Source organism: Lytechinus variegatus, chromosome 12 (assembly GCF_018143015.1).
Source record: "Lytechinus variegatus isolate NC3 chromosome 12, Lvar_3.0, whole genome shotgun sequence".
Taxonomy (NCBI): Eukaryota; Metazoa; Echinodermata; class Echinoidea; order Temnopleuroida; family Toxopneustidae; genus Lytechinus; species Lytechinus variegatus.
This window is the reverse complement of record NC_054751.1, coordinates 1424170-1440495: the sequence shown is the minus strand read 5'-3', so window position 1 is coordinate 1440495 and position 16326 is coordinate 1424170. Positions and strand designations below refer to the sequence as shown.

Below are 16326 nucleotides of genomic sequence, written 5' to 3'. Positions count from 1 at the left end.
CAAGTGGCCCCATGCCCCTCTCCACCTATGTGAGGTTTCGCTGCCTACTACACAGCTAATTAAGTACCGACATTAACAACCTCCCCATCAATTAGTGCCACATCTGGAATTAAAAAAATAAAATAAAAGGGAAAAAAGTATTGAGACTGAGAGAGAGAGAATTCAAGAAGGAAGGAAGGATTAAAAAAGGAAGGAAGCATTGGCGGCGGAAGCCAACAAATTTAGGAAGTTTCCACCTGAATTTTTGGGATGGACACAGGTAACAAATTTGACAAGCGCCCCCAAAAAAGGTTATCAACATAAATTTTAGGAGTTGCTAACCAAAAACTTTTGACAAGCAAAAAAAAAAAAAAAAGTCATCAACCTAATTTTAGGGGGGGACACACGTTTCAGGGGGGGTCCACGTGAATTTAGGGGGGACGCACGAAATAAAAATTGACAAAAAAAAAAAAGGTTATCAAAAAAAATTTAGGGGGACACGTCCCTCCCCCCCCCCCCCCCCCCGCTTCAGCCGCCTATGGAAGGGAATGAATAAAAAGAGGAATATTTTTTTTTCATTTTTTGTCACTCATTTTGCAATTTGATTCCATTCTGAACTTTTCATAATTACAACGGTCCGCACGCCACATCACTCCCACCACCAACATGACCAACGTGCCAATTCCCACCATTTTGTCCGATTGGTCTCAGATTGTTGAATGATCTATAACCAGTTCGTCTAATGATATCTTATGGTCTACGTTGAAATTGCCACTTAGGCTACTAGCAGACAGTTTGCCATCCAGTCCAATTCTCATATAGGCCATAGACCTATCCATTACCCATTTCGTCTGATATCCACTTTATACGCATAGGCGGATCCAGGAGGGCCCCCCCCCCCCATTTGCGGGGCAAAAATAAAAGAAAAAAGAGGAAAGAAAGAAAAAGGGGAAAAGAGGAGAAAAGAAGAGAAGGAAAACGACTTAGACGAGTAAATAAAAAAGGAATAAAATGAGGGGAAGACTTAATTGGAAAATAAAAAGAATCTTTCATATCACTATATAAAATTTTGTCTTGTCTTGTCTTTCCGTTGATGCCCACAATCAAAGTGTTGATTATTATGGCAATATTATTATATTTTCGCTCGCGCTTCGCGCTCGCATTGCCTGTTAGATGATTTACATAAATTGTTTGATATGGAGCTTAAATATCAAGTTTGGAAGTCAATATACAAAACATATTTCACATCGGAAATCGAACTTTCATTATTTTGTGTGATTTACATATTGATTTTTATAAAGTGCCCTGTAAAAATATCAGTTTTATGGTCTAAATATTAACCTTTTCTGCTCGCGCTGCGCGCTCGCAAATTTTGATTTATCAGGTACATGTACTTATTATTTTCGTGGATTAAATAAAATTTTCAAAATATTCCTTTCAGGTCTGATTGTCAAAACGTATCAGCGAGCGCTGTATGCTCGCATTTTGATTGGCGAGTTATGTTTACGTTAATATTGATTTCACAACAAACTACTTAAAATCCCCTAGTTTATCAACAATTTCAGCTCGCGATTTGCACTCTCATTAATTCCGCGCCCTCATTATGCATTAATAAATAAGATATCAATTTATTGATTAAATTGTCCCCTTTGTTTCATCTCGCGCTTAGCAAGAGGAATAGAAAGATATAGTGGATCCCGCGCGGACATTCTCTCTAACGTTAGAGATGGATACTGTGCATTTTATTTCTTTGATGTTTTGTCTCCTCACTCATACCATCATTGTTTTCTTTCTTGCCTGAGCCAAATTAGAACACAAATTACCATCATGTTTACTCTTTAATTTAGTTAATTCCATCTGAAAAAAAAATCATGTCCAAGAAGAAGCTTCACAATCCCCTGAATTTCTTCCAAGAAAATCGTGGAGTAAATCAACAAAAAGCACTGGATACAGCACTCGTACAATGTTGTCTGTCTGGAGATGACGATGCGGTGATCGACCTTTTGCAGAAGGGAGCCTCCCCGGAAGGAGAGGCGTATGCGATGGCACAGATTGCCAGTGGGGAAAACTTCAAGCGGCCGCTGATGGCCGCAGTAATGAACGGGCACAAGAAGATTGCGCAGCTGTTGTTAGACAATGGGGGTATGATACTTGTTACTAATAGAGTATTATTGATTTTGGTTATTTTTAGAACTGAATTTATAAAAGCAAATCATCTTGCACTTTGTCTAGTCTCTCTTGATTTAAACATTTGTCATTTCATTTTCATTGTTTTGAATGTCTTTCATGTTTTTTTTTTTTTTTTTGGATTCAACTTTTTTTTATTAAAGTCTGCTAAAGTTTATTTTTAAAAAGTCAGTCATTTGATTTACATTTTGTTGTATTGACATATATTAAAAACAGACTTTATTTTTAACACAAAGAATTGAATGTGAACTATTTCCTTTGATGTTACCATTCCTTTGTCTTTGAGTTTGATCTCTCCACTTCCATAGTGACTCCTTTTATTTTCTTTAGTCATGCTGAACATTTTTGTCTCCTCTCTACTTCATATTCCCTTTAAAGAAGTATTTACATGGCTATCCTTCACCTCCTGCCTTGCATTCCTCATGCAATAGTTACAATGTTTTTTTTCTTCATGTTCATTCAATCATGGTTCAGTTGATTCTCTCTCTACTCAATGTAGGGAGTTCGATGAAATGCCACTTTCAGTTTCAGAATTTCTGTCTGTGCACCCATGTATAAAACAAGTATGAAGCCATTAGAGGGGGAGGAAAAACCCTATAGAAACCTATAGGCTATACCACGAGACACTAGGCCTGGGACTTTCGGGTTTTTTTCTTTTCGGGTACCCGTGGTAATTTTCGGGCGGGTACCCGGGTACCCGAAAATCATGTCGCTCGAAATATGACTGGTGGAAAAACCCCATAGGTGACGTCATCCAGCCACTGCGACGCAAGCCAATTTATGAATGAATATATAGTAAGCATGCGCATTGCAAGCCTCAGCCCCACGCAGTATTCCGTCAAAAAAAGTCTGCAATACTGTGTCACCTCGTACCAAAATCGACCTAGAATTCCACTTTCCTTTATTTCATATGAATTATGAAAGGTATTCTCAGAGGATCTGTTTTCCCACCGATACCGCACTGGTAAGCAAATTTTTATTACTTCTTGCTTTTCCGTCAAAATCTTACGAAGTAGCGTCGATATTACATCGTGTTCGTGAATTTCTAGAATCTATCGCTACGTGAACAAAGTCAATTGATTTCCGGGTTTCGGAGCGTCGAATGCGCCAGCCAATCACGATCGTGTTACCATTTTCGGTTTATGATAAACTGAAAATGGTATCAAGAACGTGATTGGCTGGCGCCTCGTTTGCTCCGAAACCCGGAAATCAATTGACTTTGTTCACGTAGCAGTAGATTCTACAAACTCACAAACACGATGCAACATCGACGCTACTTCGTAAGATTTTGACGGAAAAGCAAGAAGTAATAAAATTTGCTGACTTGTGTGGTATCGGTGAGAAAACAGATCCTCTGAGAATACCTTTCATAATCCATATGAAATAAAAGAAAGTGGAATTCTAGGTCGATTTTGGTACGAGGTGACACAGTATTGCAGACTTTTTTTGACGGAATACTGCGTGGGGCTGAGGCTTGCAATGCGCATGCTTACTATATTTTCATTCATAAATTGGCTTGCGTCGCAGTGGCTAGATGACGTCACTGCGCTGCAAAAGAAACATGGCGACGATTGAACGATCTCAGTCACATCGTCATCACTTGAAAAACTAGTATATTTAAGGATATTTCGAGGGTAATTGGTGAGATTCAGAATGAGACTTGTGTACTTTTGTGATGAGTTTACAATCATGTCTTACACTACGCAATACAAATCAAATGTACGTTATACTGGTGAGCAATTTTCGGGTATCGGGTATTGATTTTTCTACCCGGGTACCCGACGCTTCCGGGCGGGACCCGGGTACCCGGGTTTTAGTCCCAGCCCTACGAGAAACTTTGAAATTTTATGGATAAAATTATGTATAATATAAATTATGTATGCATGCCTTGCCGTGTATAGCAGCGCATTGCACTTTATAAAAAAAGTATTACACAGTCCCATTCATTGCATTTTGTGTAAGTTATGAAAATCTACTTTTGCTGTAAAAAAAATCTGCACATTCTCCCCTTTAAACAGAAATATCTCTGTCGATGCTTGACATCATGAGTTGATTTATGCACCATTCTTTTTCATATTTCACTAGCTTTAAAATGGTACCAAATTTGTTGGGATTCCTTCAAGATTTCAAAAAGTCACCGAACTCCCTACTCAATGGATTAGCATTTAGAAATTAATAGTAAAATTAAAGTAATGTTTATTCATAGCTCATTTATATTCATTAGAAAGTCATTTATATTCATGTTCTTCCTCTTGTATGCAAATCATCTTATTCAAATATTATTTTTTTACAATTAAAAAAAAATGTTCATGCAAATAAACCCTGAGGGAGATCAGTACACCATCTCAAGGCAGATCACCTACCTCAGGCAAGCACAGAATAAGAATGTGTTATGTTAAAACTTTGTAGGATATATACCATGCCCATATAGCCCCAGGCCTTCTTCCAGGGAAAAAATTTGTTTTGCAAACAATCGTGAATCAACAATATGCTGACATGACTTTGATGAAATCATGTGTACATCTTCTGATTTGAATTTAATCTTCAACTACACTGTATGAAGGCTATAAATGTTTTTAGTATGGATGGACTGATTAAACAGAAACTTAAAAGATATTGCCAAGAATAATTTTGTTTACAACATTTTGATTAGCATATTTTGGGTCATAAGAGAAAAGTTTGTTACTGCATTCTGATGTACAGTCCTACATAGAAAATCTGCTACACCTAATATTTGTTTAGCTGTACTAGCAGTCTTTTAAAATGTGGAGCTAAGTGCGATGTCATACCAGGAAAATTAATCCCTGAATTGATAAGCAATATATCACATAATTGCTTCAGACTTTCTTTGGACAGTCAATATTGCAAGTAACAACTAACAAACATTTATTTGTCATAAGTTGTGCTGTTGTATGACTATTGTTTAGTCAAGATGCAACTTACATCTTGTATGCTACGCTCACAAATAGCTTTTCGAACACCATACGAATGATTTTTGTCTCGCTTGCATAGATAGCAGAGCAAGACTATAGGTGCCGCTTTTTTGATGGCAGCATCATCATCAAATCTTAAACTAAGGTGTTTTTTTTTTGAATAACCATCTTAACTAAAAAATCATATGGACCTAGTTACTGAACATCCTGCCTGATTTTTTCTTTTAGGTCATATGACCAATGTCAAATGCCATTTAGAGTCCATGAACTTTGGCCATGTTGGGGGTATTCTTGATTTCCATCATAACTTTGAAAGTTTATGGATCTGGTTCTTGAAACTTGGACATAAGAGTAATCAAGTATGTACTGAATATCTTTTGTGAGTTTCACCTCATACATGTAGGACCAAGGTCAAAGATCATTTAGGGTCAATGACTTAGATTATGATTGCATATTCAAAATTAATTCTTAACCAAGTTTAAGTTCTTGAAATGTCATAACTTTGAAAGTATGTGGATCTAGTAAATGAAACTTGGACATAAGAGTAATCAAGCATCAGTGAACTTCCTGTGTGAGTTTCATGTCACATGACCAAGGTCAGAGAACTTTGGCTGTATTTGTTGTATTGCCATCATAACTTTGAAAGTTTATGGATCTATTTCATGAAATGTGGACATCAGGGTAATCAAGTATCACTGATCGTTTTGCACAAGTCTTTACGGTCAACTCTCATTTAGGGTCAATGAACAAAGTATTTCATTATCATATGAATGGTATTTTTGTGAATAATTATTCTGTAGTCGTTTTCAGCACTGCTGCTATATTAAATCACATAATGAATGGTTATAAATTGTTACAAATGGTATGAAATCATTTGTACATGTACGGTGTTCATAAAGGAATTTGTGACCATGGCATTAGGCATGTGCCCAATTGCTATAAACTGGACTATAAGAGCCCACCCCCCCCCCCCCCCCCCCCCCCCAGGTCTCCGCAATCTTAATCCATTAGTTCTATGTTCTTTTTGAAATGTATTTGATACAGCTGATCCATGTGGCGTGAACAGGTATCATGTCCAGCCCATCCATCTTGCTGCCCATGCCGGTCACAGAGATTGTGTGACTCTGCTTCTCAATGCTGGAGCAAACGCTAACGCGGAGACTTCGGACTTCAACGCGCCTGGTGTCTACAAAAGTAAGCTTGAAATAGTTCAATTTCGTTGTAAATATTGGTAAAGTAAGAATCTTTTGTCATGAATTTGACAATTTTTATTCTTATGGATACACTTTTTTGTCTTGAAAGAATAGAATCTTTGAAATTACAAGTACCTGTACCTGTAAAGTCTTGATAATTGAAGGTTGTCAACGATAATGGCCTCATTGACTGTCAAAATAATGCTTATGCAGAGACTACTGATTTTTATCTGAAAGTCATATCTTTTTGTCATTAGACAGACAAGTTTCAATACATTTTTATCTTGAAAGACTAAAATTCTCAAAACTTGCAGGTAAAATTTTGATAATTGTATGCTTTTAATGCAAATGTAATGGCCTCATTTACTACTAATATGTGACTATCTCTCTCTCCTTTTTCAACTTTTTTTTCCAAATTATATTTTTGGGGATAAAAGGAAACCAGACCTATGATTTCAAATCAATGGCTTTTGCATCAGAAAAAGAAAACAAACAAAAATCACAAAGGACAATAGGAATGAAAAAAACACCAACCAGTAAAAACAAACAAACCTGCACTTCTTATTTGTGTTCAATAACATCTTATTATTCTTTGTCAGAACAGGGTTATGAATTGTTTAAACAGGAAATGTAAAAAGAAAAAAAACAAAATATCTCATCTTTGTTTGCAGAGCCATTTCGAGGAGGAACCACACCCTTACACATGGCAGCCAAGTTGAACCGTAGCGACTGCATTGAAGAGTTAGTACAACGAGGCCATGCTGATCTTGACAAGAAAGACGTAATTGGAATGAATTGTCTGAACACTGCATGCCAACTTGGCCACGAAGAGAGTGCTCTCACCATTCTTAGGCTGTCTCAAGAAAAGAAGATAGCGGCTAAGTCATCGATAGGCACAGGTCAGTCTATGTCAGGTTGCATGTCATACTGAGAATACCGAGATACCGTGATACAAATAATAACTTCATTTGGATTTTCAATATCTAAAAATTCATCTGTTCTATTAATTTAGATAACAAAACTACCCCAAACTAGTAATAAATCAGCAATGAAAATCTAAAAGGTCCCAACATTATCCTTGATCCTGTTCAGTGTTATAGCTGCAGTGGTCGGGCCCAACACGCACGGATGATATCTGACCACCATTCTTCATGATTAACACTTTTTACGACCACCACCAAATGAAAAGTGTTTCAAATCCAACTCCTTGCATGGAAAAATAGTAATTTCATTTGTATATTTGATTACATATAATGAATTTTCAAAGATTTGACAATTTCCAAGAGTCACCATGTTTGTTCACTTTCAGCTTCTAGACAAGTAACTCGACCTTAAAAAAACTTTTTGTTGCTGTGAACTTGTGATCACCACTGCAAAGTCTCTAGCTTGGACACTGATTCTGTCAGTGGGAAAGGGGTCAGGGTCATAAAAATGTCATGTTCATCCATTTTCCTGATTATTTCTTGAACACTTCTTCTAGGTCTAGATTGAGGCAATGACTAATCCAAATTATTATTTTTTAATTATCACCCCCCATCACCATACCAGGAAATAGCCCACTCCATGACTGCGTACGCTGTGGCCTTCTAAAAGCGACAAAGGCTCTACTAGACTATGGGGTGGAGGTGAACGCAGCTAATCCAACTGGTTATACTCCACTGCACTTTGCTATGATACAAACAAGTGATGCTGGACCAGATCTTATACGAACTCTCATACTGCACGGCCGCGATATTGAGGTCAACCTTCCGAACAGAAAAGGTAAATGCCTTCTCAGTCCCATGTTACATAGGTGTCTGGTTTGAAGATGACCCGCTACCAGTTTTTGGAGCCACCGGCTTCACGTTGCCTACTCACATGCCATGAGTCGCCTGACTTCTCATGTGAACATTTTGCATTGTTCTTGCATGAAATACTAGAAATACAAAATTTCTAGTTCAGTGGTCACTTGGGGTGTTACCCATACCAATTGCTGGACTGGAGCTGGTGTGGAACTGGCTTCAAATCACATCCAGAATTGGAATCTGAGTGGACTCAGCTTTTGAAAACCGGGTGTTGCATATTCGTTTAGCCGCCTCCAGGGCTGGTTTTGTACAGTTTGTATGCAATAATTGTTTCATTATATTATATTTTTTCATTGAAAATTAAGGGGACTTAAATTATTCTTCTGTTATCTAGATTTTCAGGATTTACACAAGTTTTGTTTTATTGCATTCTTGTAAGCAGTTTTAAGCCTTTTCTGGTAAAGTTTGTTATGTTTATACAAGTAATTCACTAGTAGAATGAGATTTTATTATGCATTTCTTAGGATAGATGTGATTTATGTGTGTGTACTGTAATTTTCTTAACATGTAGTATTAACAACACACTGGTCTGTGCTATATTTTTTCAGGATTAAAACCTCTTCATCTTGTGGCCTTCAAGTCGGATGGAGGAGAGCACTTTCATCACGTACACACCATCGAGTATCACATGTCCCGTGATCATATCACCCTCGACCCCGGCCGACCTCGCTATGACCCAGAACTGACCTGCTTCTTGCTGCAGTACGGAGCAGACTTTAACATCGAGTATCACGGCAGGTCGTTGTTACAACAGGAGATCTACAACAAAGATGACGAGGATGACGATGTCATCTTAGATACTATCTTGCGAGCCACGGACTCCTTTGAGATACCCTACCACCCCAGTCCAAGGGATAGCCAAGTGTCACAGATTTTAGAGAGGTTGACCATGCTAAAGACTCTGTTCTCTAACCCGAGACCGCTCCAACATCTGTGCCGTCTTCGCATCAGGAGGCTCCTCAGACCGACACGTCTCAATAGAGTCGGGGAGCTGGCTGTTCCCGATCGCCTCAAGGAATACATCCTCTTGAAATGTTGAGTATGGAAATTTTTGTCACAGCGGATAAAATCCACTTAAAACGTTTCAATATTTATTGAATTATCATGGTATACATGAATTAGGGTATGAAGGTATGTATTTTTTAACAGACATGCAAAGAGATCCGACCTACATGGTATATGAGGACTTTCAGTCAGAAATTCAAAGTTTTATAACTGACTTTGTCGCCATTGAACTGGATAACAGGCATATTTGAGTTGATTATGATGTTATTAGATTATGTCATAAAATGTAACAATTTTTATGGAAAGAGACTTTCGAAGGAGAATTGAATTGATGTAGGTGATCTGAAGTGTACATTTTTTTTCAGAACTGGCATTGGGAAAATGTTGAGATCTTTAACTGCTGTTAGTCGAGCATCCATCTATTTATTATTATTATTATTTTTTCAGCTTTCAAGATTCTCTTTTAAATTAAAAGAATTTTTTTTTTCATAAGCTCTTCAGTGTATTTGCAGCAATTCAACCCAGAATGCTTTGCTGCAACTGTGTTCAGCGTGCAGTCAAGTGTACCAAGCCATGTCAAGTTCGCAAGTTGACTTGAGATGTCTTTGAAATGTCTTTGCCAAAAGAAGTGCTTCTAAAAAGTAAACCGTCAACAACTCGCCATACTAACTTGCCTCTGTGTGTGTGAAAGTGGTATAGGTTTCCAAGTCTTCCATGTCTGTGCATAAGGCTGTAGCATCGTGCAGGTATTATCCTTGATTAGAAAATTGATGATTCTATATGACTGCAATTGATTCAACTCAGATCAAGATTGATTTTAATTAATATCTCTCAAGAAATCTTGTTGAAATATCAATTTGATCTAGAATAAATTATAACTCTTATAAAGAATGGATCCAAATTGATTATAAAAGGTAAAGTCTACCCCAAAATCTAGTCTTCTCTAAAAGTGTAAATTTTCACGGTGTGGAAACTATCGCTGCAAAGAAATCCCCTCGTCGAAATCCCCTCATCTTTGCAGCGAGCTCTATAATGATCTCATAATTTGTCCATAATTGGTAAAATAGCTTCCATTTTTTCAACCTTCTTTTCCTTCGATTTCAGTTGGGAAAGAGGGGGAGTACGTAACTGATACCTGTTATCCAGCCATTTCTGATTCCCTCCCAGCCACCATGTGACAATAGCTGTTATTTTACAGTAACTCCTCTCAAAATAACCCTGATGGTATCACACATGATGACGTACACATAGCAGATGCCTATATAATCTTCCCCATGGTCAGGTGTCATGAAAAAATACATTAGCATATTTGGACAACACAGTCTGCACCTAGACCATCCCCTCACGCCTGCATCCTCCATATGCTTCCTGGCTGTTTATTTCTGCCCTCGTTCAGAGAGACAAGACGACTCAATGCTGGGATGCTTGCCCCCTAACCCAGACTCTGTTTTACTTTTCTAATCCTTTTTTTGTACATTTATTTCATGTCTCATGACTCCAAATAATCAAGATAGCATATATAATAATACAAAGGCCTTTTTAGCAAATTCATTGTGTTTTCTCGTCATTAACAGGAACTTGCCTTTCCCTCAGAAATTGCTTGAGTTCAGCTGTAGAAAACTGCTGAAATCTGCGTCATCCATCGTGTTTGCCATGATTACAGGGTTTAATCATGAAGTATAAGCATTCTAAAACTCCCGATTGAGTTTGAAAAAATGCTTTGCAATTTTGGGATGAAAAAAAGGCTGAGAATTTAAGCCGTATTGTAGAAAATATCTGGCATTATATGGCTTCAGTGCCGTTGTAAATAGGTCTTGCCCCCGTTTTCTTCCTGTGATCTATTGTGCGACATATGCTTCCACGCAACAAGTGTTATTTGCTATAAGGTCGATTGGTGAGTGACTCCCTAGCCCTCGGGCTGTATCAGTGCCAAGAAGAAGATAATGTAATACAATTTTGTTCCATTCTCCAGGAATGTTGGTGTGCAACATGTGGATCAAAGCTTCCTTGTGGCGAGGATTTTTTAAATGCGGTATGAAGTCCACTCCTACAGACTCTTGTTAAAATGTTCACACAAATGATCTATAGGATTAAGAAATCTTTGAAAATTCTGAACTTTTTACTGATTGATATTGCGAGGTCTTGGATGGGATCATCCCCCTCCCCTTCCTGCTTGGCAGGTTTTTACTATATTCTCAACATCCTTGCTTATACCGGACCAATATACACAGTCCTTGGCTGGCTGTCTGGTTCTCTCGATACCTGTATCACTGGTGTGCATTTGTTTTAAGATATCTTCTCGGAGGGGCTTGGGTACAACCACTTGCCTTCCTTAATTTGAAGATGAGGCCACTGATCGTGCCTGGTTCATTTCATTTGAACAAGGATGTCATGGTGATTGAGTCACTGTAATATTTCCTCTTTGCCTTTTTCTCAGAACATCTTTCAAAAATCTTATATTTTCAACATGCTGTAGCAGGTGATTAGATGAAATCATTTTAGAATAAAGCTTGTTTCGTTTGATTGATTTCAATAAAGCTTTAGTTATCTATGAATTCCTTGACTTTTTCTGTGTAACAGAACACTTCAAAATCGGAGCATGCCTATTACAAATGGCTCCAATTTTTTTTCAAAATAACATTTCCATCATTTACATTGGTTAGTTCCAGTTTCAATATTACTCCAGTCTTGAGCGGAGAGCTCACAAAAGCCGACCTTATTTTAATACCTATAATTCCTCGTAAATATCTGCTGTTTATTTCTTCCATCTTTAATTCATTCTGAAATATAACATAAATGGGAAAAAAAAATATCAGACAAGCCACTAGCAGAGTTCGCAAGGTGCACAATGGGATACTAGTAATCCATTTTTATCACAGGGGCAAATATAGTGCTTTCATGAAAGAGAGTAGGACCAAAAGTTGGACAGTAAGTGATGTCAATGATATGATACCATATATAAAATATGTGAAACCACGATAGACTAGGAAGTTGGACAAGACAGGGTAAACTGAGCTGTGATCACATGTTCGATTCATATCAACCTCAGTGAATAAAATCTGTTTTTGCAAGCATACTTCTTTAATAACAATTACGGTATCAAAAGATGTTGATATATTGTGAGACCTTTCACCATATTCAGGAGTTTCAAGTTATACGTAAATGACTTCAATGCCAAATCCCCTCTTATTTTGAATGATTGAATCTGTTAAATCAGTTAGATCATGCTTATTACCAATACCAATAACAAAGGTGGCGACACACACATAACTTCTGTGTAGAGGTATTTTCTGCCCATCCACACTGTATTTGTACAGTGGATTCCTCTCTAACCAAAAACAAACTGTTGGGATGATGAGGGGCTCGAAATCTCTGCTTATTTAGAGCTGTCTTATCACTTGTCAGGAAAGCCTGAGCATGCCGTGTGAAATGATTGGTTAACACAAGAACATTCTCTATTCTTCCTCCTTACGACACTAGGCTCAGAAAGTCAAGGTATTCTAGTTCAAGCGGTCGCGAGCTTTTAATCAAGGTCAAAGGTGCTCTGGACTTGGATTCTCTCGTCTTCCTTACAGTGCAACGTTTACATCGTTGGATTTTTTCTTGTACATGAGATTTCAGTCCAGGACAGAAGTATCTATCTTGCATCGCAGCAAAAGTCCTCTCTACTCCAAGGTGACCCATGTCTTGGTGTGTCTTTTAAAGAGCTGTTTTCCTCATTCCCTTTGGAAGAACTACCAGTGTGCGATCGTCATCTCTTCAGTTTGGTACATCCGTCTCTGATGATCCGGGCCAACATGATCATGACTGGATCGACTGCTGTCTCTCTTAGCAACTGTGTCCACTTGTTTTCAGAGAACACAGACAAATCATAAACCTCTAGCTTATTCCATTGTCGAAGTAGCATTCCAACAGCAACTTTTTCTTTCTTGATCTGACGTGATCCAGGTTTGCTGCCACTTTATTTTGGCTCAATGACGCGGTTTGTGACGAAATCTTCCTTCTGAAACTTAGCAATCTGTGCCAAAGTCATTCCTTTTAACTCTGTGCTTTTGCACTCATTCTGTTGATACTGATCTGTAGCATTTATGTTATGATTCTCATTCACCTTGAAAGGAATGTCCTCTCCTCCGGAAATGTCATGGGCAGTGGTAGTGAAGTCCAGGGTACGCCATGCTTCTTTTGAAGAAATTCTTGACAAGCTGTTGCATTATTGTTAGACTTCCCTTGATGGTACTCTATGTCTAGATTACACTGTGCCAAATCGTTGACCCACCGTTGACCATGAGCGTCCAGGCAAGCTTAATCCGAGAACGTATGTTAGTGGGTTATTATCTGTAATTGCCGTTACCTTCCTTTGGATTTCATAGTCTCAAAATTTCACGGTAGCAGCCCAATGTAACACTCTGACTTCAAGCTTATGAGCGGGATACTTGGCCTCTCCAGACGACATGCTCCTGCTAGCATAGGAGATCACTCGCTCTTGTACTTGTGCAAGTACTGCTCCTAGACCAATTAAAGATGCCTCCGCTTGAAGGATAAATGGCAGCTATAAATCCGGATATGCCAGAACTGGAGCTTACACTATTGTGTTAAATGCTTCCTGGCATCTTGGAGTTGATTCTACAACATTATGCCTTCCAGAACCTGCCTTCTTGCCTATTCGCGCAAATAGAGGATTAGCAATCTTGACGTAATTCTTGATGTAACGTCTGTAGTAGCCAGTGAACCCCAAGAAACTCCTGACATCCTTCTTTGTTATTTATCAAATTATGTTACGTACGCTACTGATTCCTTACAACACTTTGCTTTGCTCCTCGACCCTCACACTTTTCCCCTATTTCATTATTTTGTTTTCTCTTTCATCCTAAGGAAACTTTTGAAGCCAGGAGACTATCATTTATCAGGAAATAAGCCTAACTCTAATGAATGATTAAAAATATTGCACAATGTAAACTTCAATATATATATATATAATGTTACGTATACTACTGATTTGTTACAACATTCAAGGCTGGTCATTGATACAATTAAGGAAAGCTGGAGGAGGAAGATAAAACCTGAAATGATGAAGACCGAAGAAAATTTATTTTGATTTGAAATTGATTTAACATTTAATAAATAACAAATTATAAATGTAACGGCAGGTATAAATGACACATGACACAGTCATTTAAAAGTTTATGTGGTATTTATTTTGAGGGTAGATCAACCCCCTCTTGAGTTCTCAAGGAGGACAAATCTATATGCAGTTTGAAAGTCACCTACATGTACATAGCAATAGCATCGTCAATGAATCAAGGGGTCGACCACCCATATACAGCTTTTTGACAGTGTGAAGACAAATCAAACCACCTTCAAATAGATCATCAAAAAGTGTAACTCAAATCTTGACCTCCCCAAAGCAAGAGGGTGGTCAGTCTCTTTCCCTCCCATTTGGTCATGTGCCAAGCAAGCTATCAAGAAAGCTATCCCAAGATCACCCTCACTGACCCAAGGTCAAGGAGAACTTCCCTGAAGGGATCTCCTCAGAAGTATTTCTGATTGAAGGGATGACTTCAATACAATGATTTCAGGGACAATACATAATTATGCTTCAATGCCTTCAGGGACCTTCTCAACAGAACAGTTTTACATACACATAGAAAATATCTCTCTCTCTTTTGTACATATATTTTCTGACTTGTTACATAAACCTCACAACATTGCCCACACAGAGTATACCTGTTGAATTGAAGTAAATGCAAAGAATGAAATGTAAAGTTATCAATTTATAAAAATATATTAATTTCATTAACAATCGAGGAAACAATAACATATATTAATGCAGACTTCTTCATATTCCAGAAAGACAAAATAATAAACATTTTGTACAAGAACATGATTCTTAAATTGTGTGTACTTATAATACATTTATTACAAGCGTGCTGAGTCATCGTAAACAAAACTGTTATCTAATGATTTACCTGACGCTATCGGATAAAATTGAAGCTAAACTCCTCCTCGTCTGACTCCAATTATGAAACTAAGGTAGACATCAATATCAGAGTGGGAAAATTGAAAAAAAATTGACAAAAATGCAGGTGAATGAAATATCGTCTGTCTCTGTTATGTTCATGGAATTCGAGCTGACGTCATATGGGTTATGCACAGGCACAGTTGATTTGATGAAAAAGGAATATTCCAGTCGTGCAGGGGGGATGTAAACAAGGTCTATTGTGACAATGGAAATAACAAACATACGAGATAAATGCATATGTTTAGAAACCAAAATGATAATGAAAGACGCAATCATTATAACAAATAATGACAGTCACACTATAATGGCAATAATGATAATTAAAATGACGATAATGAAAATAAATTGATTCTTTAACATAACATATGTATATCTACTGAATATATATCTCTGAAGTTTAAACATCTGAATTTTATTGATCTTAAATGACTTTACTGCAGCCATAATATTGGCAGGACTCATTAGAGTTACCAATATTTACTTTTCATAGAAAAAAATGAGAAATGCTTTTCGCTTGAGGGTAATACATGGCCCTATGAATGAATAGGCCTTGTCCTTGCTCTATTGCAAAGACATTTCAAGAATCTCATATTTTTATTTGATAATTTGGAATTGAAAATGTCATCTTGCACTAAACTATTTTTGTATGCCATGTCCGTGATATACACCAGCCCTTGCTTTATTGCAAAGACATTTCAATAATTTCATATTTTAAAAAATAAATTTGGAATTTAGATGTATGCCATCTTGGAGCAAGCTATTTTAGTATACCCTTGGTATATGCCAGCCCTTGCTTTATTGCAAAGACATTTAAAAAATTACATATTTTTGTTTATAAATTTGGAATTGAAATATCATTTTGGAGTGTATGTTTTTATCCCTTTGTCTTTGATATATCATGTATGCAGTCCCCACATAATTATTAGATTTTATGAGTATTTCCTCACCATGTCAAAAAATATTCTAAAAAGCAAAGGTAAATTTCATCTCAGTCTTAAATATCTAGAAGAGGCTTACATTTAAATGTATGATTTATTGTTTTATATTATTGATTATTTGTTGATTACAGTTTTAGCAACAGTTATCCTTCTCATTGATATTGAAATGAATTACTAGAAGTTCTGCAAAAAAGTTTAGTACTACTAGTAAGTCAAACAGTGACACAT

General features: G+C 37.3%; 1 protein-coding gene across 1 annotated transcript; it reads left to right on the top strand.

The window, feature by feature from the left end:
• Positions 1–1758: 1758 nt before the first annotated feature.
• Positions 1759–9175, top strand: LOC121425221 (ankyrin-1-like). Its single transcript, XM_041621231.1, has 5 exons — positions 1759–2121; positions 6144–6293; positions 6964–7191; positions 7841–8053; positions 8685–9175. The coding sequence occupies exons 1-5, from the start codon at positions 1851–1853 to the stop codon at positions 9173–9175; spliced, it is 1353 nt and encodes a 450-aa protein (XP_041477165.1). The 5' UTR covers positions 1759–1850.
• The last annotated feature ends 7151 nt before the right edge of the window (positions 9176–16326 follow it).